The sequence below is a fragment of the Neopelma chrysocephalum genome, unplaced genomic scaffold (assembly GCF_003984885.1).
Source record: "Neopelma chrysocephalum unplaced genomic scaffold, ASM398488v2 Primary Assembly neopelma1_232, whole genome shotgun sequence".
NCBI lineage: Eukaryota > Metazoa > Chordata > Aves > Passeriformes > Pipridae > Neopelma > Neopelma chrysocephalum.
The window spans coordinates 15101-38651 of record NW_020897894.1 but is presented as its reverse complement, the minus strand read 5'-3'; the positions used below and the strand labels follow the sequence as shown (position 1 = coordinate 38651).

The window sequence follows — 23551 nt, the reverse complement described above, 5'->3', positions numbered from 1 at the left end:
CGACGCACGACGCGCCCTTCCCCGGGGCGACGCCGCTGCCGCCATGTTTGTTGAGGGCGCGCGGGCCTTGCCAGTGAGCCGCCATCTTTGTGGTTGGCGTTGCCCGACCCAGCGTGACGCCGGCGGCGCCATCTTTGTGGCGGGCAGTGCCCGGTTCTCGGGACCGGAGACGGGGGGGCAGCGCAGGGGGGATTTTTTTGGGGGTAGAGGGGTCACTCACCCCGTCATTTAACACCCCCGCGGCTTCCTGGGGTGCAGCCACTCCCTCAGAGTCCTCTAGAGCCCTCCAGCCGCCTGCCCCCCTTCGAGGTGGGCACCCCCCACTGAGAAATTTGGGAGGACAATGAGTTTTTTGGAGTGCTCGCCCCCACTCCGAAAAGCGTGTGTCCCCCAAAAAGCGTGTTCACTAAGTGCAAAACACACACACACCCTGGGCTTTGCACCCCTTTTCCCACGGGGGTCCCGAGCGGGTTCCAACATCCCCACGCACCTCATCCATCACATTTTTGGGGATGGATGGGGGGGGTTGCGGCACAACCGGGACACCCCCCGCATCCCCCAGCCCCAAAAGCGGGAGGGTACAGGCAGAACCTCCCCACCACCCACCCCCAATGTGCACCCACATCCCGCTCTGCCTCCATCACCTGACGCCGCACGCGTCCCTCCATCCCATTGGCAGAACCGGGAGGCTTTTCCTTCCTCCCCCTTTTTCTCCCAGCTCCTTGGATATCTATTTTTCCCCTTTTTTTTTTTTTTTTCTCCCCTCTTCTCTCCCTCCTCTGGAGGGTGTTTGCTATTTCCGAGCTGGCTGGGAGGATCCCAGTCGCATCAGCCGCAGGCAGCGACGCGGCACCGCCGGGTACCACCGCGATCCCACCGGCATCCTCCGTCCTTCCCGCCTGGATCAGCCCCGGCGGGGCTCCCTGTCCTGCCGCCCCTTCCATTCTCTCACCCTGCCGCTCCACCGGCATCCCACCGTGTCCCGGCAGCCCCCCGGCACGGCCAGGTAAGGGCCCCACCGGCACCGGGACACCCGGAGCAGCCGCCAGATCCCGGTGGCGTCGGGACAACATCCCAATGGCATCGCTGAGGGATGCCCGGGGGGCACAGGGATATGGGGGGGCAGGTGGGGCGCGGGGACGTGGAAGGCTCGCTGAGGGCTTTTTGAGGGGCACGGGGTGTTGGGGACACGGGGACGCGGTGACACGATCCGGCTGGAGCAATCCCGGTGCGGAATTCCTGCGCCACCGCCGGGCACGGGAATGGGGCAGCGAGGTGGCACCTTGTCCCCAGCGCGGTGACCTTCTGCCGTGCCCGAGGGTTTGGCGGGGGGGCGGATTTGTTGGTTGACACCCTATTTGGGGTGGCTTGGGGGTGTTGAGCGGGGCTGGGGGTGACCCCCGGCTCTGCGCAGATGGAGGGGGGAGACGCTGGGTGGCCGTGGGTGGCCGTGGGTGGCCGAGTGACAGGGACACTCACGGATGAGCCCGGCGTGGGTGGCCGTGGGCACGCGGGGAGCGGGGGGGGGGGGCGCTGGGTACATCGGGCACGGCTGCCCCCGCACCGATCCGGGGGTACCGGGGCGCAGGGTTGGGGGGCACCCACCCCCTCAACCCCCTCTGAGCATCACCCCCTTCCCGCGTCACGGGTGTCACCGCGTGTCCCCCACCCCCCAGAGCGGGTCCCTCTGGGGGGAAACTGAGGCACGGGCCAGGGCAAAAAGGCGGATCCAGCTTTTCCAGTGCCCGCGTCCAACCCTCCCCTCTCTCCCAGCACTCCCTCGGCTCCCCTTGTTTTTCTTTCCCCACCCCGGGTGTTGAGCAAACCCCGAAACACCCGCTGGCGTCGCGCCGGGGCCCCGCGGCACCCGGGGGAGCGGCCGGGGCCCCCGCACCCGACCGGGCTTGTTCCCCGGCGTCCCGCTGCCTGCTCCTGCCTGCGCGCTGCCTATTCCTGGCTGCCGGCCGCTTTTCCACCCCCCCGGTGCCATCTGCTCCGCCGCGGGGGGAGCGGCCCCGGCAGCTGCCGACGTGGGCAGCTCGGGGGGCTGCTCGGCAACCCCCCCAAAACCCGCGCGGTGCCCGCAGGAGCTCAGCCCCTCCGGCCATGGAGCTGCTCTCCACCCCCAAGAACATCGAGATCAACAACATCACCTGCGACTCCTTCCGCATCTCCTGGGCCATGGAGAAGGGGGACCTGGAGAGGGTCACTCACTACTTCATCGACCTCAACAAGAAGGAGAACAAGAATTCCAACAAGTTCAAGCACCGGGTGAGCCCGGGGAGTGGGGGGGGGGATGTGGGACCCCCTGTCCGGGGTGAGGAGATGGGGTTGGTGAGAGGGAACTGGCTTTTAACTCACTCCCACGCTGATTGGGGTCATTCCCCACTCTGGACACGCTGGTGGAGGGCACTGGGATGGGGATCAGGGGGTGACGGACCCCCTTCCCAAGCCCCCGCGGGGGAGCAGAGCCACAAACCTCTCCCACTCCCCCTCCCCGCGCTGCGAGTCACTAATTCGGGGCCGTTTTTAGCAGCGCCGTTGCCACGGTGATGCTATTTAATGTTTAACATTATTTTTTTCTCTCCTCCCCAATAATAAGGGGTGGGGGGGTGGGATATTTTCTTTCCCCCTCTGCCTCCCGACTTCAGCATCCGCCGTTGCCACAGAAACGGCTCTGCACTGCGGAGCTGCTCCGTGGCCTATTGACACCGCGAGATGCCACCGGGAGCGGGGGGTCCCCGAGACCCCCGCCCTCCGTGGGGGGGACCCTGCGCCCCCATCGCTGCGTGGGGACGGGGAGGGAGGGACAGAGCTGGGGGGCAGCAGGAGACGTGTCACCGCGGCGTTTTGGGTACCCCGAGGTGGATGTTTTGGGGGGGTTCGGTCCCTGGCACCATCCCCCGGGCGCGGGGCGGGATTTGGGGCGGTGCGATGCTGTCCCGCCTGACCTTCGCCCCCCGGCACAGGATGTCCCCACCAAGCTGGTGGCCAAGGCGGTGCCGCTGCCCATGACGGTGCGGGGGCACTGGTTCCTGAGCCCCCGCACCGAGTACAGCGTGGCCGTGCAAACGGCCGTCAAACAGAGCGACGGGGAGTACCTGGTGTCCGGCTGGAGCGAAACCGTGGAGTTCTGCACCGGGGGTGAGCGGGACACGGGCGGCCCGGGGCCGGGAGGGAAGATGGGGGCGATCCCCGGAGCCGGGAGGAGAACGGGGACAGTGCTGGGAGCTGGGAAGAGGAGGAGGAGGAGGAGGACACAGGCAATGCCCGGAGCTAGGAGGAGGATGGGGGCCACCCGGGAGCTGGGAGGAGGATGGGGGCGATCCCAGGAGCCGGGAGCTGGGAGGAGAACGGGGGCAATTCTGGGAGCCGGGAGCCAGGAGGGAGGACGGGGAAGGCTTGGAATTGGGAAGATGGGGAGGACGGGGACGACGCTGGGAGCTGCGAGCTAGAAGGAGGATGGGGGCAATGCTGGGAGCCAGAAGCAAGGAGGGAGTAAGGGAGCAATGCTGGGAGCCGGGAGAGAGGAGGGGATTAATGCCTGGAGTTGAGAACCAGGACAGAGGATAGGGGCCTTCCCAGGAACCGGGAGGTGGGAGGAGGATGGGGTCAATGCTGGGGGTCAGGAACCGAGAGGGAGGACAGGGACGATCCTGGGAGCTCGGAGGAGAACGGGATCAATACTGAGAGCCTGGAGCTGGGAGGAGGATGGGGTTGATGCTGGGAGCTGGGAGGCAGGAGGAGGACGGGGGCAATGCTGGGCTGCAGGAGCCCGGAGGAGGACGGGGGCGATGCCGGGAGCTGGCACAAGCCGGGCCGGTTGGAGCGGCAGCTGATGAGTGGGAGGTGCGGGGAGCTGCGGGCAGGGAAGGGCTGCCGGAGGGGGATGGAGACGCCCTGATGTCCCCATCGCTGCCCCCAGACTATGCCAAGGAGCACCTGGCCCAGCTGCAGGAGAAGGCAGAGCTGATCGCCGGCCGCATGCTGCGCTTCTCCGTCTTCTACCGCAACCAGCACAAGGAGTATTTCCAGCACGTCAGGTACCCCCAGCCCCCATTCCCCACTCCCCTCACTCCCAGGGCGCGCCCCCTGACCCTGCCTGTGCCTGTCTGTGTGTCCCTCCTCCTCCTCCTCCTCCTCCTCCTCACGCCAGGATGCACTGCGGGAACGTGATGAAGCCGTCGCTGAAGGACAACAGCGGGAGCCACGGCTCCCCCACCAGCGGGATGCTGCACGGCATCTTCTTCAGCTGCAACACCGAGTTCAACACCGGGCAGCCCCCCCAGGACTCGCCCTACGGCCGCTACCGCTTCCAAATCCCGGCCCAGCGCCTCTTCAACCCCAACACCAACCTCTACTTCGCGGACTTCTACTGCATGTACACCGCCTACCACTACGTCGTGCTGGTCCTGGCGCCCAAGGGCTCCTCCGGGGATCTCTTCTGCCGGGAGCGCCTCCCCCAGCTGGACATTTCCTCCAACAAGTTCCTGACGTGCTGCGTGGAGGAGGGCGAGCTGGTGTACCGCCATGCCCAGGACAGCATCCTGGAGGTCATATACACGGAGCCCGTGGACCTCGCCCTGGGCGTGCTGGGGGAGATCAGCGGCCACCAGCTCATGAGCCTCTCCACCGCCAACGCCAAAAAGGACCCCAGCTGCAAGACGTGCAACATCAGCGTGGGGCGTTAAAGGGGGGAGGAGGAGGAGGAGGAGGAGGAGGAGGCGGGCAGGGCCGGGCAGGGGGACGGGCGCCTGCCCTGGGGGCTTCTCCCACGGACACTGGTGGGCAGAGGACATGGGTGGGCACGAGGAAGGAGCTGGCGGGATGCTTGCCAGGCAGGGAGGAGGAGCCCACCACGCTGCTCTGCGCCCCGAGGGAAGAAGCCTTCATCTCCTGGACTGGCCGACTGGCATCACCCTCGCTGGCGTGAGCCCCGCGCTCTGCCCTATTCTGCGGGACCCCCTTCCCCTCCGGTGTCCCCTGCATCCCCCCCGACCCCAGGTTTGTGCAGCTCCCGGGGAGCCCCGGTCCTGCCAACCGGGACTGGGGCTCCCTGGCCACCCCAGGGGGTTCAGTGGAGAGGCTGGAAGCGCCCCCCGGTTTTGGGCTGCTCCCGGGGACAGCGGGGCGCTCAGACAGGGACCCCCCCGCTCCCGGGGGGCCGCAGCGGTGTGGGGGACCCCTCGTGCTGTCCCTCTCTGCTCTGCCCAAACCGTGGCCCCAGAGGCAGCCGGAGGAGCTGGGGAAGAGGGGAGTGGAGCTGAGCCCCCCCACCCCGTGCCCCCCCACCCCGCTGCCCCCCGCATGAGCCGTCGGCAGCATGGCGCTTGCGTGCGGCCCCCCCCCCGGGGCGCCCACCCCTTATCCCCCCCCGCGGGGTGCCCACCCCCCCCAATCTCTGTGTACCCCCTGCACGCTGTAGAACAACAACTCCCCCCCCCGTCCCCCGAGCATCCCTGTGCTGTGCTGGAGGTGTTTCAATAAACTCTGTGCGGTCGCCACCGGGGCCGTGTCACGCGCCTCTGTGCCCCACTGGGACCCCGGGCAGTGGCTCCAGACCCCCCCCCCCGCAAATTCCAGCTCGGGGAAAGGAGGGATGGGACTGGGAGGGGACAAGGTGCTGAGGCAGCCACGGGTAACCCTCCTGCCCTCGTCGGCTTGTAGATCCACAGGAAAGTTTGGGGTGGAAGGAGATCATCCAGTCCAGCCCCCCTGCCCAGGCGGGGTCACCTGGAGCAGGTGGGGGCACATCCAGGTGGGTTTGGAATGTCTCCAGAGAGGGAGACTCCACACCCTCCTTGGGCAGCTGTTCCAGGGCTCCGCCACCCTCAAGGGAAAGAAGTTCTTCCTCACGTTGTGGTTCAGTTTGTGGCCTTGTCCCATCACTGGGCACCACTGGGAAGAGTCTGACACCATCCTCTGGCATCCCTCGGAGAGATATTTGTGGTTAAGTTTATGGGCCATCGCTCCTTGTCCTGTCGCTGAAAAGCTGAAACACTCCCCGAATTCGGTGCCCTCTTTCCATCATTGGGACTGAAAACCCCTCTGGATGCAAACCCGCTGCCATTCCTCCTGGAAACAGCCACTCCAGAGCATCCCAGCCCCATCCTGACACCCTCACACACACACCCTGTGCCGGCAGGGAGCTCGGGATGGAGGGAGGGGAGGCACGAGGGAGCACGCGGTGGGCGCGGGGGCCGTGTCACAGCCCACCTCCCATCTGCCACCGGCACAGGGACGCGCCGGAGCACGAGGTGGGCACGGCACGAGGTGGGCACAGCACGAGGTGGGCACGGCACGTGGCACCCACCCACCCACACTGGGGTGCTGCTGGGGGGGTGAGATACGGCGTGTGTGTGTGGGGGAGAAACACTTGCCTGCAGAGTCCTGGGGGAGTGAGGGGGCTCTGACAGACCCCATCACCCGTCACAGTGATCCCACCATCCCTGGGACAAGGTCCGGCTGCTCCTTCAGGGTTGCTGGCTCTGCTCCATCAGAGCCCTGAGCGTGGGGGTCCACCCCGAGGATGGGTGCTGGGGGCTCTCCCCTTGCTATTCCAGCCCCATTTTTTTGGATGCCGTTTTCCTGGGGCGGAAGCAAAGAGGCCGGGGCCGCCCCGCTCCAAGTACAAGGGTATTTATTTCATGGGTACAAGAGAGAGACAGCACCTTGTGTGTGTTTTGGGCTCTTCCCGGTTACTGGTTTGTACATTCAGAGCTTCGGCCGGGGCAGGGAAGGGCGGCAGGTCCCGCTCAGCCCCCCCCAGCACTGGGGTGGGTGGTTGCCAGTGGGGACCCCCCCCACCCCGTGCCCCCCGTGCCGTGGGCGCCCGAGCCCCGGCGCCCCGTGCGAGCGTGTCTTGAGTGCTGAGGTTGGCTGTGTGCTCCTCCTCCGTGCAGTCTGTGCGGGGCAGCAGCGCTCCCCGCCTTCCTCCCTGCCCTCCTCCTCCTCCTCCTCCTCCTCCTCCCCTGCCCGCGGGGGGGGGCCGGGACCCCCGGCCCTCATTTCCTCGTGTGCAGCGTGTCCTGGAACTTGGTGCTGGTGTAGCGAAGGTGGAAACCCTTCTTGTTGATGGTGTCGTCCGAGTGGAAGCGGATCATCACGGAGTCTCCGGCCGAGTAGATCTCCTCGGGGGGCTGCGGGGGCGAGGGAGGGGGGTGCTCAGATCCATGGGCATTCCCGGGATGAGTGTGCACAGTGGGAGGGAAGGGATTTGCAATGGGAAGGGTGCAAATCGTCACACCACCCCGAATTCCCACGGGGATTTCTCCGCGCTGCTCTGGCTCGGCCTCACCCATCACCCTGCACCCTCACACTGCTCTAACCTTCCCTAATCCCAACCCTAACGCTAATCCAACCCCACGCCACGTCCCCCTTCCTCCCCAGCTCACCCCGGAGCCGCAGAAGCGGCCGAGGCGCGGGGCCGTCCCGTCGTAGCCGTCGAAGAGCTCCATGTAGTCGTATCCGCAGTCGGCTTCCTCCTCGATCTCAAAGGTCTGGAAGATGAGCTCCACGCCGAACCCCTCCTCCGCCATGATCACCCACTCGCAGTCCGAGCCCCCCGGGTAGTTGTTGTCCCCGAATTGTGCGTGGGAATACAAGTCCTTGGTCTTCACCTCGGCGCGGACCTGGCCCCCGCACACTGGGGGACAAGCCGGGGTTTAGGGGCAGCCACGCTCTCCCCACGCCCCACGGCCACATCTCCCAGCCCCGCGGCGCTACCTGTGGTGTGGGTGGCCTCGAATCCCTTCTTCTGGACGGAGTTGTCGGAGACAAACTTGAGGAACATCTTGTTGCCCGAGGAGACGATGGGCTCGGGCTCCTTGGCCCCGCAGAAGCGGCCGAGCGCCGGGGCCTTGGCGTCCCTCCCATCGTAGATCTCCAGGTGGTCATAGGCACATTCCTGCTGCGCCTCCACGTCCAGCTCCGAGAAGGTCTGTGGGAGGTGACGGATGGAGTTGTCGGCGCTCAGTGGGGCTCGGTGGAGGGCACCCCAGCACTTCCCACCCCCCAGTCCCTACCAGCTTGATGCGGTGCCCCGGCGTGGTGCTGATGGCCCAGGTGCACTCCTTCTTACTGGGGTATTTGTCGGGCCAGTTGGGGCTGGTGATGGTCCCGGAGATGGATGTCACCTTGTGGTCACAGCCGGCTGCCAGGACAACAGGAAGGGTCACAGATGCACGGAATGGGAGCATCCCACAGGGACGGGGGGCGGGATGGACCCACCTTCCTTGCAGTCGTGCTTGTTGTCGTGCAGCACGAAGCCGCTGCGGCACTGGCACTCGTAGCTGCCGAAGGAGTTGAGGCACTCGTGCTGGCAGCCCCCGTTGTTCTTGGAGCACTCATCCTTGTCTGGGAGAGAGCAGAGGCATCACTGAGCGGGGTGGGAAAACCCTGGAGTGGGGTATTCCAGCCTGGCACAGCGCCCTGGCCCCCCAGCCCCACGCCCTCCGCCGAGCACCCAGCCAAGCAAGCGCCCACGGCCAGCAGCAAGCAGAGCTCCAGCGTCCTGCTCCCACATCCAGCCCCATCCAGGGGCGGGATGGGTCCTCCTCTCCCGTGGGCTCACCCAGGGGTGCCACCATTACCTGCTGCCGGGACGGATGGGGTGAGGGGGGGAGGCAGAAAAACACACAGTGACAACCAAAGGTGCACAAGAAAAGACCAGGACGCGGGAGGTCCCTCTTTACTCATCGATAGGAAATGTCACAGACACGGTAAAAATCGGAGGGGTTGAGGGGGGGAAGAAAAAAAACCAAGGTCAGCTGGTAAACGACAAAAAAACAAGGGGATGGGGTGTTTGGAAATAAAAAAAAAAAGTAAAAAAACGTAAAAAAAAATTAAAAATAAGGTCAACAACCAGTTCTGTCAAGCAAAAGGCTGCCGGGGGGCCGGCGGCACGGCTCGGCTCGGTCCCGCCGTGCTCCCGCACGGCTCCGGGGCCGCGGCGTTCCTGAGAAAGATGGAGAGGGTGGAGCGGCTCAGGAGGGGCCCCGCAGCCGCTTCTGCAGGCGGAACTTCAGGCCGGGCGGGCGAGATTTCGGGGGCTGCAGCTGCTGCTTCTTCTCTGCAAAGAGAGAGGGAGAGAAGGGGGGGAGCGATGGGGGCGCGGGGGCGGAGGGGGGCGCGGGGTGGGGGGGTCATGCGGAGCGGCAGCCGGGGAAGCAGCAGCGAGGGGGACACCCCGGGAGCCCCCTCGGCAGCCCGGGGCGAGCGGCTCTGCGGGGAGGAAGAGGAGGAGGAGGAGGAGGAGGAGGCGCGGGGCTGGCTCTGGGAGGATGAGGGTGGGCTTTGCGTGGGTTCCTGGGGGTGTCCAGTCTGGGAATGGCAGTGGAGGGGTTCGGGATCACCCCTCGCTGGCTGAGTTGACCTCCCATCCCACCACCTTCCCGGGGTCCCTGTCGCCGATGTCTCAGCACCCCTCGAGCCCCCGAGATGCTCCACATCCCATTTGTTTCCCCCTCGCTCCCCCTCCCCGCGGGGTGGTGGTTTGGGGAGTGGGAACCAGCAGCAAGCGGCACCAGCCCCCCCCAGCATCCCTCTGTGCCGGGGAGGAGAGGAGCATCCCTCCTGGAGCCAGCAGCGAGGGGGGCCCTGCCCCAGCCCCCCCCGGAGGCCGTAACCTGACAGTCTCCTACGTCTGAGGGAGGAAGCGAGGCGGGAAGGCCCGTTTGGGGATGGGAAGGGGCTTCTGGGCTCAGAGCAGCTCCAGCACCGGGGGAGGGAGGGAGCCTGGGCGGGCGAGACAAGAGCGAGAGGAGAGTTGGCAGCGGAAAGAAGCCCACCGGGTCGGTGTCTTTAGCAATCCTTTATTCCAACCAGTTTGCTCGCCCGGCATCGCCCGTGCGCTCACCACCGCTCTCCCCCGCGGGCATCCCACGGGCCCCGGGCTGCTCCCGCAGCCCCCCCGGGCGCCTCTCCCCCCGCTGCGGAGACCCCCCTGCGCCGGGGCTGGGCCGAGAGCCGGGGGCACTCACCTGGGTGCCGACACCGTGGCGGATTCCCGGGCGGACGCTTCCTTACGCGCGGAGCCGACGGAGCCGGCTCCTGCCTCCTGGAGCCCCGGCCCGCGAGGAGGAGGAGGAGGAGGAAGGGGCCATGTCTTCACCGGGGGAAAACAGGCGCCCAGGCTGCCCTTGGCACCGAGGGACGAGGCTCATCCAGAGCGCAAGGACCCTCCGCGGCTAAAAAGGCGCCGCACGGGAGATGTTTTGCCCCGGGGATGGCCGGGAGCGACCCCGGGGGACCGGAGGAGGGGCCCCGGCGTGGCCGAGTCCTCCAGGGTGGTCCTGCTGCTGGGAAAGCCCGAGACCTGGGTGCGGAGAGGTGGAGGAGAGGGTTTGGTGGGCTGGGGTTGGGGCAGCCCCCACGGGATCACCGCGCATCCCGGTGGGATGAGGAGAAGGAGGGAAAAGGGGAGAGGGGAGGAGCCCGAAGCGCGGTGCGGGGGACACTCACCCGGCTGTCCCGTGGTCCCGCTCGGCCACCGGGCTTCCCCGAGGAATCACTTTGTGGAGGGTGCCGGCTCCCGACGGCTGGGCCCCCTGGGCCGCCCTACTTGCCTTGGTTTTAATTAAACAAATAAAGCAAAGACACTCGACCCCCCGCTCCGGGGAGCCCCGGGGAGCCCCGGGGGATGCCGGTCCCGCTGCTCCCGCAGCCAGGTGGCCACACTGCCCCACAAAAACGGCCTTGACGAGGCCAAAATGCAGCAGGAGGGGTCCGGGAGGTGCTGCCAGTCGCTCAAGGCCGGGATGGTGTCCAGGGCACCGTGCCACACCGAGGGGACCCTCTCTTACACGAGGTCCCCATGGCAGCCCCCAGCCCTGAGTGATGCTCGGCTGCATCCAGCGTTCTGTTCCAGGTGCCCATCCCTACCCCCCTGAGACCCATCCAAAGGTGACACCACCTCCTGGAGGGGTGGCCCGGGAGAGGAGGGCGGACCGTGGAGCAGGCAGGGATAGGCAGGTAATGGTTTTTGGGAGGAGGGAATTGCCCCAGAGAGCTGAGATACCGATCCCGGGAAGCGGAGGAAGCCGGTGCCGTGCAGCGTAGCGGGGAGCAGCAGCGCAGCAGAGCGGGGTGTCACCGTCCCCCCACCCCAGCAGCGCCACCCGAGGGGTGCAGCACCCAGGGCCAAGCACATCCCTGTCCCCAGCTGGCCCCCAGCACCCCCCGGAAATCTGGGGGACTCCCGAGAGCACCCCCGCCGCTGAACTAGAACCCATTTATCCCCCCAAAAGAGGGGAAAACCTCCCAAAATGTGCTGCCAGGTAGGCTGGTGGAGGCTGGGAGGGTTCAGACCCCACAGGGGTCACCCCACCACCGGGCTGGGCCCGGGGGGCTGCACCCCCAGCGCGGGCGAGGGGAGCGTTAGCGGCGGTTTGGGGGCGCGGGGAGGGTCTGCGGGGTGAGGGAGGGCACGGGACGCCCTGCGCCGGGGCCGGGCAGCTCTACCTGAGAAGAAATGGGCTTTGAAGCCCTTTTTGGAGACTGTGTTGTCGGACTTGAACTCGATCCTCATGTTGTTGTACTGCGAGGTGATCACGTCGGGCTTCTCGGCGCCGCAGAACTTGCCGTGCAGTTTGGAGTCGGCCGTCAGCCCGCTGCGCACCTCCACGAAGTCGTACTTGCACACCTGGGGGGGCACAAAGCCGTGTCTGCACACCCTGGGGGCACAAAACCGTGTCTGCACACCCAGGGAGGGCGGCACAAGTGTGGAACACGGGGCTGGGGACGCTGGGCTGGTCCCCCAGCAGCCTCCGCCGCCGACTCACGTCGTTGCCCTCGGTCTCGAAGAAGTCGAACTGGAGGGAGATGCGGTACTGGGTGGGGGCCACCAGCTGCCAGATGCAGTTCTTGTTGGGGGGGTATTCCTTGGGCCACCCCGGGCTGGTGATGGAGCCGTTGAGCTTGGTGAGGAAACCTCCGCAGGCGGCTGCAGGGCGGGAGGCACCCGGCGCCCGTCACCTCCCCGGGCTCCGCGGGGTTAGGGAGGGGCATCGGGGGGTGTTGGGGTGTTTTGGGGGGGACCCACTCACCCTCGCAGCGGCGCTTGTCGGTTGCCAGCTCGTAGCCAGGGTCACAGGCACACTTGTAGCTGCCCAGGGTGTTGACGCAGCGCTGCTCGCAGCCGCCGTTGTTGGGCCGGGAGCACTCGTCCATCTCTGGGCAGGGCAGGGAGGGATGAGCAGGAAAAGGGGTTGTGACCCCCCTCAGCACCTCCCCCCGGAGCGTCCCCCACACCTTTGAAGAAGTTGACGGCGAAACCCGCCTTGTTGATGGAGCCGTCGGAGACGAATTTCATCCAGAGCTTGTTGGAGGTGCTCTTGATGTCGTCGGGCTTGTCGTAGCCGCAGTAGCGGCCGATGAGGCTGCTCGACTCAGTGCTGCCATCCCGGATCTCCAGGTAGTCGTAGGCACAGCTGTCGTGCCGCTCGATCTGGTGGGAGGGGTGTTGGGTAGGGGAGGGTCTCGGCCCCAGCACGCCCCCGAATCCTCCCTGCTGCCCACGCGCCGAGAGAAGGAGCTGCGTGGGGAAACTGAGGCAGGGAGGCAGCACGGGGGGATGTGGAGCCAGGAAGGGCAGCCCCGAGACCTCCCCGTCCCGGTCTGGGGGGAATGCTGGCTCACCTCGAAGGACTGGAAGGTCAATCCCACGTGGAAGCCCTCGGAGACGGTGATTTTCCAGACGCACACCTTGCTGGGCCGATAGTCGTCAGGGTAGTTGGGGGACTGGATGTGCCCGTTGTCCTTCTTCACGTCCCCCCCACAGATGGCTGGAAGGGAGGAGCAGCGGCCTGAGCCCCCCCTCGGCCCCCCCACTGACCCCCTGGGCCCCCCTGCTCCCCCCTACCTTCGTAGACAGCGAAGAATCCTTTTCCCACCCAGTTGCTGCTGCTCCGGAACTCGACCCAGAGGCGGCTGTCAGTGGAGATGATGGGCTCGGGCAGCTTGTTCCCGCAGAACCTGCCTGGGGAGGAAGGCGTGCTGGGCTTCTGCTGGCCAGGAACCCTCCTCTTCCTCCCAACCACCTCCTCTTCCTCTCAGCCATCCCCTCCTGGTGCCCCCTGTGCCCCTTTCCAGCCTAAAGCCAAAGCGCTGCTTCTCCCTCTCCAGCTTTTCTGGCAGTTTCACTTCAACTGGTTGTTCCAGGGCCAGCTGGGATTTGGGGAACATCCAGCTCATGGGGACGGGACCGGGACCTTGGAATCTCCCTGAGGAATATTCAGCTCATGGGGATGGGACTGGGATACTGGAATCTCCCTGGGGAACATCATGGGGATGGGACTGGGATATTGGCAACTCTTGGGAACACGATGGGGACGGGACCGGGATCCTGGAATCTCCTTGGGGAATGTCCAGGTCACAGGGATGGGACTGGGATACTGGCATCTCCCTGGGCAGAGCTGTGCCAGCCAGCTGGATCGCCCAGACTGGTTTCACTGGTGCGGGGCCAAACTGGGAGCTCTGTTCACCCCAGTAACCCCTCTGGGGGTTAGTTCTCCCCACCCCAGGACTCTGGAACATCAGTCAGGCAGGGATAGGGGCCGAGGGGAGCCCCTGGTCCCGGTGCTGGAGCGTTCCCGGTGGGCAGGAGGAGCGGGCAGGAGGCCCCGGGTTGTTACCTCGCAGCGTGGCCTTTCTCCAGAACCCGTCTCTCACCTCCACGTAGTCGTACCAGCACAGCCGGCTTCGGTACAGGTCCAGGGTGGTGAAATTCAGGATGATCTGAGGTTGGGAAGGAGCAGGAAGAGCGTGGGGTGAGCCCACCCCACACACCCCCTCTGCTGGGAGCTGGTGGGAGCCCCCGGACCTGCTCTGCCCGGAGCATCCCGGCCCGCAGAGGGATGCTGGGATTAGGGACACCCAAAAAAAAGGGTGGGAGGTGTGGGGAGGAGGAAGAGGAGGGCTTGGAGGAGGTGGGAGGCGGCACCTTCTCTCCGGGGGTGACGGAGATCCTCCAGACGCAGTGCATGTGGGCAGAGTATCCATTGGGGAATTCCGGGGAGGAGAAGTTGCCCTGGCTGTCCTGGAGTGTCTCCCCGCAGGCTACAAAGGAGAAAAAGTGAAAGTCAGACCCCCCGGGAAGCCCCCCAGCCTCGCTGTGCCCTTTTTCCCATTCAAACTCCCAACCCTGAGGACTCAGAAAACCATCCCCAACATCACCACCTCGCCGGTGCATCCCCGAAACCTCCGGGGCTCCTGGCAGCCCTCCCAGCCCCGTGTTCACCGCCCAGCCGCGGGGCAGGAGCCATCCTGGCCCCCCCTCCGTGTCCCGGCCCGGCTCCACGCCCGGGCTCGGGGCAGTTTTTTCCGCAGGCGCGGCTGGAGCCGGCCCAGCGCTGCCATCTGGGAGCCACATGATGCCGGGGAAGCGGCACACGGAGCTTTGCAGGGGCCAAGGCAGCCTCTCCCCCCACCCCCCGACCTCCCCTCCCGTCGCTGAAAGGTGAAACGGTGCGAAAAAAGGGCCGTTTCAAACCCGGGCTCGCTGCCTTTTTTTCCCCTCCCTCTCCTTTCTTTACAGTGGAAAACAAAAGAGACCCAGAGAGAGCTTTTAGGGGAGGTTTCCTTCTTTTTTTTTTCTTTTCCCTCTTTTCCTCGCTCCAAACTAATCGCTTTTCCTGCTTTCCCCCCCCTCCGAGGGCGGCGGGGCCGTGGGGCCCCCTCACAAAGGCGTCCCTCTTTCACGGGGCTGCTAATTAGCCGCTGGAATTAAAGCCGGGAGCGCGTGCGGGGAGCCAAACTCCTCGCAGATGTGTGTTTTTTTGCCAGCAGCGGCCCCCGGAGCACGTGTCTGTCGCCGGGGGATGACTCGTGCCAGCCCCCTCCCCACCCTGCCCGGGGCGATGCCGCCCGCTCCCGGTGCCCTCAGGGATGGTCCAGTGCGGGGCCAGGCTCATCCCACCGGGATCAACCCGGCACAACCCCCTCATCCCCCTGCTGGGGTGGGATGGAGGAGGGTCTCCGAGGAGGGTTTGCTCTCAGAGGGGTCAGGGGGTGCTCTGCTTTTCAGGGAGGCTCCTAGGGGGATTTTTTGGGGGGAGGGGGAATGCTCTTCCCTTGGAGGATGCTCTTTGTGGAGGGATGGTCTTTGGAGGATTTTTTTGGGGGGGATGGTCTTTGGAGGATTTTTTGGGGGAAGGTGCCCTTTGGAGGATAATTTTTGGGGGGACGCTCTTGGAAGATTCTCTGGGGGAACACTCTTTTCTTGGAGGATGCTCTCGGGAGGGATGCCCTGGGGGGGAGAAGCTCTTCAGAGGATTTTTTGGGGGATGCTCTTGGGGGACGTTCCTGGAGGATTCTCTTCGGGGGGATCACCCTTTGGGGGATTTTTTTTTAGGGGAATACTCTGGGGGGATGCTCTTTGGGGGGATGCTTTTGGAGGACGCTCTTTTGAGGGATGCTCTCAGAGGACAGTCTAGAGGGGATTTTTTGGAGGGATGCTCTTTGAGGGATTCTCGTGGAGGATGCTCTGGGGGAGACGTTCTTTTGAGGATTTTTTGGAGGGATGCTCTTTGAGGGATTCTCGTGGAGGATGCTCTGGGGGGGACATTCTTTTGAGGATTTTTTTTAGAGGGGATGCTCTCTGGGGGATTTTTTTAGGGGAATGCTCTGAGGAGATGCTCTTTTCTCAGAGGAGCAGCAGGAGAGGGCAGCCGAGGACACCTCTGCTCTCATGGGCAGAGCCCCGGGGCTCACCGAGCTCTTGCATCCAAATTCTACTCACAAACCCCCAAAAAGTGCCACGGATGGCAAAAGGCACCTTGTGTGCTCCTCACAGGGCAGGGAAGACCCCAAAAATCGACTGGAAGCAGAGAATCCACCCAGGCCGACGCTGCCTTTGATGAGTTTTGGGGTGAAGTTTCCCGAGAGATACATCCCCGGGCGTGCTCCCCCCTGGCAGTGACAGGGCAGGGGACACTCCCCCAGGCAGGGGACGGTCACCTGGGCAGGGGTCACTCACCTGGGCAGCGGTAGAGCTTGCGGGCCTGGGCGATGTCCCCTTTGCTGAGCCGTGTCCTCTGGCCGATGGCCGGCCGGACGCCGTTCACGTCGTACTTGGGCAGGATGGTGTCCAGGAAGATGCCCCTGGGACAGGAGGAGGCTGAGCCGGGTGGGAATCCCCGGCCCCTGCGGCCGCTCCCCGGGAGGAAGGATGCTAAAAGCAGCCCGGCTAATTAAAAGCAGCCCGGGCTAATTAAAGCCTGCAGGGCCGGTGAGTCAGAGGGGACACGTCCCCAGTGGAGGTGACCTCAGGGACAGCGATTCTCTGCTCAGGCTTCATCCTTGCTCCGAGGAATTTAACCCTGTGAGAGCTGGTGACTGTCCCCCGGGGTTGGGGATGAGGTGACACTGTCCCCGGGACACGAGGGGACACGAGGCTGAGCCCCCCCCGGGGCAGGTACCTGGAGAACGTGTTCCTGGCGTAGTGCATGATGCTGTCGAAGTCGTAGGTCTCCCCCAGAGACTCCACCTCCTCAGGCTCCATCTTCAGGAAGTTGTATTCCTGCCCTGGGAAACCAGGATGGGGACGCACTCAGGGGGGACCCCAACTCCGCCAGCACCGCGTAGCAGCGATGATGATGAGGAGGAGGAGGAGGAGGAGGAGGCTCATCCCTACCTGGCTGGATGTTCTCCCGGATGATGGAGACGTGGTCATCCCGGTCGGGGCGCGTGTGCTCGTGCCAGAAGCCGATGACGTGGCCCAGCTCGTGCACCACGATGCCGAATTTGTCGCAGTTCTTGCCGATGGAGATGGCCTGGGGTCCCCCTCCCCGGCGGCCCACGTAGGAACAGCACCTGGGGGTGAGGGGGGCACCAAGTGAGTCCTGGCCCTCCAGGGAGACCAACCTGGGGGTGTGGGAATCGCAGCCAGGAGCACCTGGCTGCTGGGAATCCTCCCTGCTGCTGGAACTTCAGCCATCCTGCCCAGGCGAGGAGCTTGAGCCTCCAGCCTCAGCTCTGCCTGGGAGCTGGGAGAGCTCAGCTCCTGCCCCTGGGCTGCCTGGCATGGGATGGCGTGGCGTGGCAGCCCCAAATCCAGCCCCAAACCCAGCCCCAAACCCACCCCAAAGCCCAGGGTCCCATCCTGCTCGGTGGAGGGACTGCTGCCCGTGCCCTGCAGCTGAGCTGGCCCAGCCCTGCGTTCTGGACCCGGGCTCAGCATTTGCACCCACGCAGGGGCTCCCATTCCAGGGGAAATCCTTCTCCTAACAACCATCTGCTTGGCCGGGGCCGTGCCCTGACGCGTGAAGACGCCGAGCTCGTCCAAACCCCTGTTTCCTTTGGCCTCAGCCCCGCCTCAAGCCCGGGCTGGTGCCTCGCCACCGACCTCAGCCCCCGGCGGCGGCTCCGACACCTCCCGCACCCCAACCAGACCCAAACCCCACGGGGCAGGCGGCCCTGGAGCATCCCCAGGAACCCCCCCCGGACGCACCCGCAGGGTCTGTAGGTGAACACGATGTAGCTGTCCTCGTCGTTGCGCTCCAGGAAGGTGACGCAGGTGTGCTTCTCCCAGTGCCGCATCGCCTGCCGGAATATGGCTCGCTGGCTGCCTGCGGAGGGGCGGCGGGGGCTGTCAGCCCGGCTTGGGGGGGGGGGGGGGGGGCCCGGGGGCAGGGGGGGGGGGGCCAGAGCACCCCCCCCAGCCCGCACTCACCGCTGAAGTTGCCGCTGATGACGTAGGGGATGACCCCGTCCGGCCACACTCGCTCCGGCCGGGACGTGGCTGCGCGGCGGCTCCGCTGCCGGCCCCGGCTGTGCCGAGGGTGGCTGGGTCGGGAGTTGCTGGAGTTGCTGCCTGTGGGAGAAGGGGGCTTAGCGTGGGCAGCCTCCACCCACCATGGGGGGGGGTGGTGGTGGAGGTGGGTGGAGGGGCTTTGGGAGGTGCAGCGGTACCTGAGGAGTTGGAGGGCAGGCGGGTGACGGTGTGACGGGACAGGTCCACCACCCGGTCCACCTGGAAGAGCCGCAGGTCCTCCTCGTCCAGGGCGATGTCGCCCAGGAAGGCGGCTGGGAGGGGAGGAGGAGGTGTGAACCCCGCCATTTATGTGCCAGGGGACCCCCATCAGGTGCCTCTCCCCAGCTCCCCCACATCTGGCAAGCCCTGAAGAGGATGGCAAACCCTTCTTCCTCCTCCTCATCCTCATCCTCCTCCCTCTCTCTCAACTGATCGTGCTGCTGGCTGGGCTCTCCCCTCTCCCCTGCAGCTGGAGCCAGCCCCATGCTCACATCTGGATTGCATAAAGCCCATCCATCACTTTTTAGGGTTTCTATCATTATTTGTGCTGCAAAACTGCCTCTTTTAGTTTTCTTTCCCCCCAATTTGGTGGGTTTAGGACCCCCTTCCCGCCCAGCTCCTGCTCCCCCAGCCCGCTGCGAGCTCCGACAGCCCCGGGATGCTCCAACGACCTCTGAGTCATCTGCCAGCGCGGAGCGAAGCCATATGGCCCGGGAAGCTCCTGCTGCGCCCAGCGCCCGCAGGAACGGAGCAGGAATGAGGCAGGAATGAGGCAGGAACGGAGCAGCAACGGGGCCGGCCGTGTTCCAGGGCTGGAAGACCCGCTCCAGCACCGGGGGGGGGGCCCGAGATGCTCCAGCACCACAAGGCTGGAGGGCATAACCCTGCACAGCCCTTCCTCCTCCTCTTCCTCCTGCCCACACCCCCCCGCTCCGTGACTCAACCCCGAGGCTCCGGAGTCAGCGCCTGGCCGGCCCCGACCCCTTGGGATCCGGCTCCTGCGGAAACGCCGCGGCCGGAGCGCGAGGGCTGGCGGAGGTCACGCCGAGGCTCCGGAGGTGGCCGCTGTGGGGTGGAGCGGGGTTCCTCACCCGGTTTTGGGGTACCCGGGCTGAGCGGGGGGTCCCGGGCACCCCCTGCCCTCGCCACCCCCCCCGGGAGGGGCGGTGATGGGGAGCGGGGCGGCTGGAGCGGCTCAGGGCACGAGGGCGAGCGTTGCCAAGGTCTCGCTCCAAGCAATTAGCAAATGGATCCCAAAAGAGCCACTAATTATCAAGACAAGGCGGGACAATCGGGATAACGCTGAGAGGTCCAAAAAAAGCCGGCGCGGGGTGAGAGGAGCAGCCACGGGATGAGAGGAACGGGCTGGATCCCATCCCTTGGCGTGGCACCGAGCCCAGACCCCACTCCGGTGGAAAAGCCACGTTTTGGTCTGCCCCCAGCGCTGACCCGGGGGGTGAATCCCGCCGGGGGAAGCTCCAGGGTGGAGGGCAGACCTGCGGCAACGCCGAGGGAAGAGCAAACAAGCCGGGGCCGGCACCTCCCCTGGCAGCGACCTGCGGCTGGCACGGCCAGGCTGCAATTTGAGGGCAGAGCAGAGAGGCAGGAGCCGGGCCCGGCCTCCCCGCACCCTCCCCGGGGCCGGGAGAGACGTGTCCGAACGGGCAGCGCGGGGGAGGACCAGGGCCGGGGAGAAGGACGAGCGTCCCGTGCCAAGAGCTGCATGGAAAGACAAGGGAAAGTAAGCTCGCTTACAGCCGAGCAAGCGCCGGCGGAGCCAAGTGATATAGAAACCATATGTGAGGGATTTGGGAGACGTGAGAGAGCCGGGCAGGCCAGCCCGGGGACGTGGTTTTCTCGGTGGCTCGAGGCAGCTTGGCTTCCCCAAAAAAAAAAAAAAACAAACCCCAGCCCACGGGGGAAGGTGTTTTGCTGCTCCTGGAGGGGCCAGAGGAGCCGTGGGGGGACGGTGAGGGGGTGGCCCGGCAGCGATCCCTGCATGGACACGTCGGGGACAAGCCCCAGAGGGTTGGATTGAGAAACTTCCAGGTTGGTTTGGGCTCAGGTCACGTCCTCCTCCCACTCACTCCCTGTGCACCCGCGGCGGGAGGTGACACGTGGGTCGTTCTGGGGGGGTCTCTGCTCGCCAACCCCCCCACTGGATGCTGTTAACCCCCCCAAGGGGCTTCTTCGGGGACACTGCCACTTGTCCCTTCCCTGTTCGTGTCACATCCTCCCTCTGAGGTGGAGGGGACCCCCTGCAAGCGAAGGGGACCCCCTGCAAGTGAAGGGGACCCTCTACAAGTGAAGGGGACCTCCTGCAAGCAAAGGGGATCCCCTGCACGCAGAGCTCTCGTGGGCAGGAGAGGTCTCAGCCTCTGCTTGGCAGAACACAGGTCGGAACAGGGGGGGAAAACCCGTCACACCTCCAGCACCCGTTCCCTGCATCGAACACCCTCATCCCGCCGGCTCACGGCGCTCAGGAGACCCCAAACCACAGGGCAAAGGTCTCCAGCCATTCCCACAGGGATCCCCGTGTCCCTGAGCCGTTCCCAGCCTGGCAGCCCGTGGGCTGTGCCGCGGGGGCTGCTCTCTGCTCGGCCGCAGAGGTATCGGGGGCAAGGTCCGAGCCACGGCGGTGCCAGCGGGGGAGGACGCGGTGCCAGCAGGGGACACACGATGCCAGCGGGACAGACGTGATGCCAGCGGGGAGGATGCAATGCCAGCGGGAGGGATGCAGTGCCAGCGGGGCAGCAGCTCCAAGGCCAGGCGTGGGGCACGGTGGCCCCGCTGCCACCCCGGTCAGCTGGGTGAGGAGCGGGGCAGGAAGAGGGGGATCACCCCAGCTCCGTCCAGGCACATCCCTCCCGCCCCCCAGAACACAACCAGCCGTGTGGGACCTGAGAGGAGGCTCCCACGGAGCTCTTCCCACCCCCCCTGCAGCCGGGAGATAGCTCAGCCCTCCGCTGTTGTTTGACTTTTCATGCTGTGTTTTCTTTCGGGTTCTTGGAACGGTGACGTAACCCCGGGGCTGTAGCTTTAGACAAACAAGGTTCTTCAGCAGGACCTGGGCCAACCCCCTTCAGCACCCCATCCCGATCCTACGGGCACCCCCTGGCCCGCTGGCTGGCCCTGGAGGGTCCCCGTCCCCCCTGCCTGGGATGCAGGAGCTCAGCATCCTCCATCCCACCCAGCGAGGCGCGCAGGGCAGAGGGGCACCCACGGGCCTGACCTCCCCGGCATCGCTGGGATTTTGGGATGAGCCTGACCTCGGGCTCCACCAAGGTTGAGAACCGTGTCGCAGGAAAAAAAAAATCAGCTGAAATGAGCGGCGGGAAAGGGCCGGGGCGCGGACGCGATGTTCTGGTGAGCCGGGAAAAGCAAACAGAGCGGTGGGGGGGCCTTGGCAGGGCAGATAAACAGGACAGGATCATATTCCAGGTCAGTCTGGGGCAAAGGAGGCTCCGTGCATGGCGCAGAGCAGGAGGGACCCTCATCCCTGTGCGGGCACTGCCAGGCCTTGAAGGGCACCGGGCAGGAGAGACCCTCATCCCTGTGTGGGTCCCACCAAAGGGCACCAGGCAGGAGGGACCCTCACCCCTGCGTGGGTCCCACCGACCCTCAAAGGGCAGGATGGGAAGGATGGGAAGCATCCCCTCAGCCCAGCTTTCCCTCCCTGGCTCAGCAGCTCCATCAGCCCCTCCGAGTCCTCCTGTGGTGCCAATCCACAAGAGTCGCTCCCGACGCAGGGAGGGTTTGGAGCGTGGAAGGAAGCAGGGAGAAAGCTGCTCTGCCCTGGCCGGGAACGGGGTTGAGGGCAGCCGTTCCATAGGTGTATCCCGGCCTCCGCCGAGCTGCCGGGCTGTAAAGCCGCGGAGTCACGGGAGCAGCATCCCACTGGCTCGCAGAGCCGTTAAATATGTGAGGAATGCTCGTCGCACCGCCCCTCGCCCCCGCACGGCCCAGCTGCGCGGCAAAACACCCCGGGGCCGCGGCCAGGCGAGCGGGGACCCCACTCGGCCGGGACTGGGGGGGTCCCTCTGGCCCCGAGGGTCTGCCCTGCCCACAGAGCCCCGGGGAGGAGGTGCGGGTGTGAAGGCGGAGGGATGTGGAGCATCCCGGGGCTGCCGGGGTGGGGAAGCAGCCAGGTCTCCCCCAGGACCCCCAGGACAGCGGGGACAGGGTGGAGGAGAAGCAGTGCAGCCCCTCTCCCGGTGCCCCTCGCCGGAGAGAGGGAGCAGCCAGGCTGTAAATGCCGGGGCCAGGAATATTTGCTTTCCCAGAGCACCTTCCGAGCAGCACAGCAGGCACAAAGCAGGAATTCAAGCCCTGGAGGCCAAGGCTGGGAGCCAGGCCAGATCACAGCCCCTCTCTGAGGGGATGGAGCTGGTCAGCACCAAGGGGCACCCCCAAAAGAGCCAGTCCTGCACTCAGCTGTGACCCCCTGCCTCCTGCTTCCTGGCTGGAGCATCCTTATCCCAGCTGAGGGAGGCAGAGATGCTCGAGCAGAGCATCCAAGGTGAAGGGAGGATCCCCACCTATCCCCACTTCCCCTCTGTGCATCCCTCGGTGGCACAAGGCACTTCCCATCTCTGCCAACGCTTCCCTACGGCCAAATTCCCTCCCCAGCCCTGGGCACCGGGATTCAGGCTCCGAATCCTCTGCCTGCTCCAGGGGACGAAATAAGCGCCATGGAGCCTCCAATAAACACGTCCCAGGCCAGCAAAAGACTTCCAGGGGCAGGAAAGGTCCACCTCGGGGCAGGCTGGGAGTGGGAGGGATGGTTTGATCGCTCCAGGGGAGGATTTTCCTTCTGCTCCTCTTCCGTGACAGCAAATGCAGGAGAAAGCCTCCTCCAGGGCTCGGTGTGGAGGATGCCAAACCTGAGGCATGTCAGAGCCCCGGGATACCAGGAGCCGTGTGCAGGGAGCAGGATCTCCCTGTGTGCCCTCTCCAAAGCCAGGTCACTGAGGAAAACACATCCCGGGCCAGCAGCACAGGTCCCTGTGAAAGGGAGAGCTGCCGGAAAGGAGAATATTTGGGAATTGCTCTGCCAAAGGGATGGGGGGATTTGGTGCCACACTGAAGGGGAGCCTGATGGCAGCAGGAACTGGAGCTCACTGGGGACAGGGATGTGCCCCAACACCCGGCTCTGGACACATTGAGTATCCCGGGATCTCAGGGCACTGTGCCTGCCCCTGTGCCCGGCTCTGCCAAAGGACAGCAGCTCCCAAGGGCTCCCAGACCTCTGGGCATCATCCCCAAGGCTCTGACTGCAAACATCCCCCTCCTTGTGCTTTCACTGTTCAATCCTGCCCCCACAGCCTCCTCCAGCAGCCGTTAACTCTTTCCAAAGGCTGTTCCCAGCTCGCTGGTTGTGCCGATAAACCCTCCTGAGGCTCGGGATCTTCCCATTGCCTTTCCCACGGGCACGGAGGGGGGGTTTGCCATGCAAGGCCATGCCTGCAGCCAGGTTTGCCATGCCTGCAGCCAGGCCATGGGATAGGACACCCTCTTCCCACAGCTCCGTGGGATGCAGTGGGACGCTGTTCTCTCCAGCAACCCACGAGCAATCTGGAGGACACATTCTCACCTGGAAAACACCCAGCACGGCACAGCCAAGATGCAAAAAATTTGGGGAACCATGAGCCATCCCCCCTCTTTTCCCTATATCCCTCCCCACGGCTTTGTTCTCCCTGGGGTCTCCCCGGGGCAGCCCCATCCCTCCGACCATGTGTTTCCATGTGTTTCCGTGTGTTTCCATGTGTTTCCATGTGTTTCCATGTGTTTCCATGTGTTTCC

General features: G+C 65.4%; 2 protein-coding genes and 1 long non-coding RNA gene across 4 annotated transcripts in view; 1 reads left to right on the top strand and 2 right to left on the bottom strand.

Annotated features, from left to right (window-relative positions):
• Positions 1-328: 328 nt before the first annotated feature.
• Positions 329-4800, top strand: PHYHIP (phytanoyl-CoA 2-hydroxylase interacting protein). Its single transcript, XM_027703509.1, is given in 6 exon segments — positions 329-703; positions 705-1006; positions 2088-2271; positions 2970-3144; positions 3926-4043; positions 4157-4800. Coding segments are annotated over 6 exon segments (1674 nt in total). The 5' UTR covers positions 329-343; the 3' UTR covers positions 4692-4800.
• A 1969-nt stretch (positions 4801-6769) lies between these two features.
• Positions 6770-23551, bottom strand: part of BMP1 (bone morphogenetic protein 1) — a 19694-nt gene continuing 2912 nt past the window's right edge. Inside the window, exons 2-20 of one of the 2 annotated variants that reach the window (XM_027703505.1) lie at positions 17908-18021; positions 17669-17809; positions 17447-17564; positions 16631-16809; positions 16416-16521; positions 15974-16098; positions 13940-14055; positions 13632-13734; positions 12860-12976; positions 12637-12782; positions 12250-12445; positions 12045-12170; positions 11781-11941; positions 11461-11641; positions 8230-8355; positions 8025-8152; positions 7726-7939; positions 7395-7645; positions 6770-7139 (exon numbers count right to left, since the gene is read on the bottom strand). In XM_027703505.1, the coding sequence (XP_027559306.1) occupies positions 7005-7139; positions 7395-7645; positions 7726-7939; positions 8025-8152; positions 8230-8355; positions 11461-11641; positions 11781-11941; positions 12045-12170; positions 12250-12445; positions 12637-12782; positions 12860-12976; positions 13632-13734; positions 13940-14055; positions 15974-16098; positions 16416-16521; positions 16631-16809; positions 17447-17564; positions 17669-17809; positions 17908-18021 (2783 nt within the window). In that variant the 3' untranslated portion in view covers positions 6770-7004. The other variant, XM_027703506.1, reaches the window with a different exon arrangement.
• Positions 9091-11008, bottom strand: LOC113977409. Its single transcript, XR_003537332.1, has 3 exons — positions 10462-11008; positions 9981-10315; positions 9091-9735 (listed from the first exon to the last, which is right to left on the bottom strand). It is a non-coding gene; the product is annotated as an uncharacterized LOC113977409 (long non-coding RNA).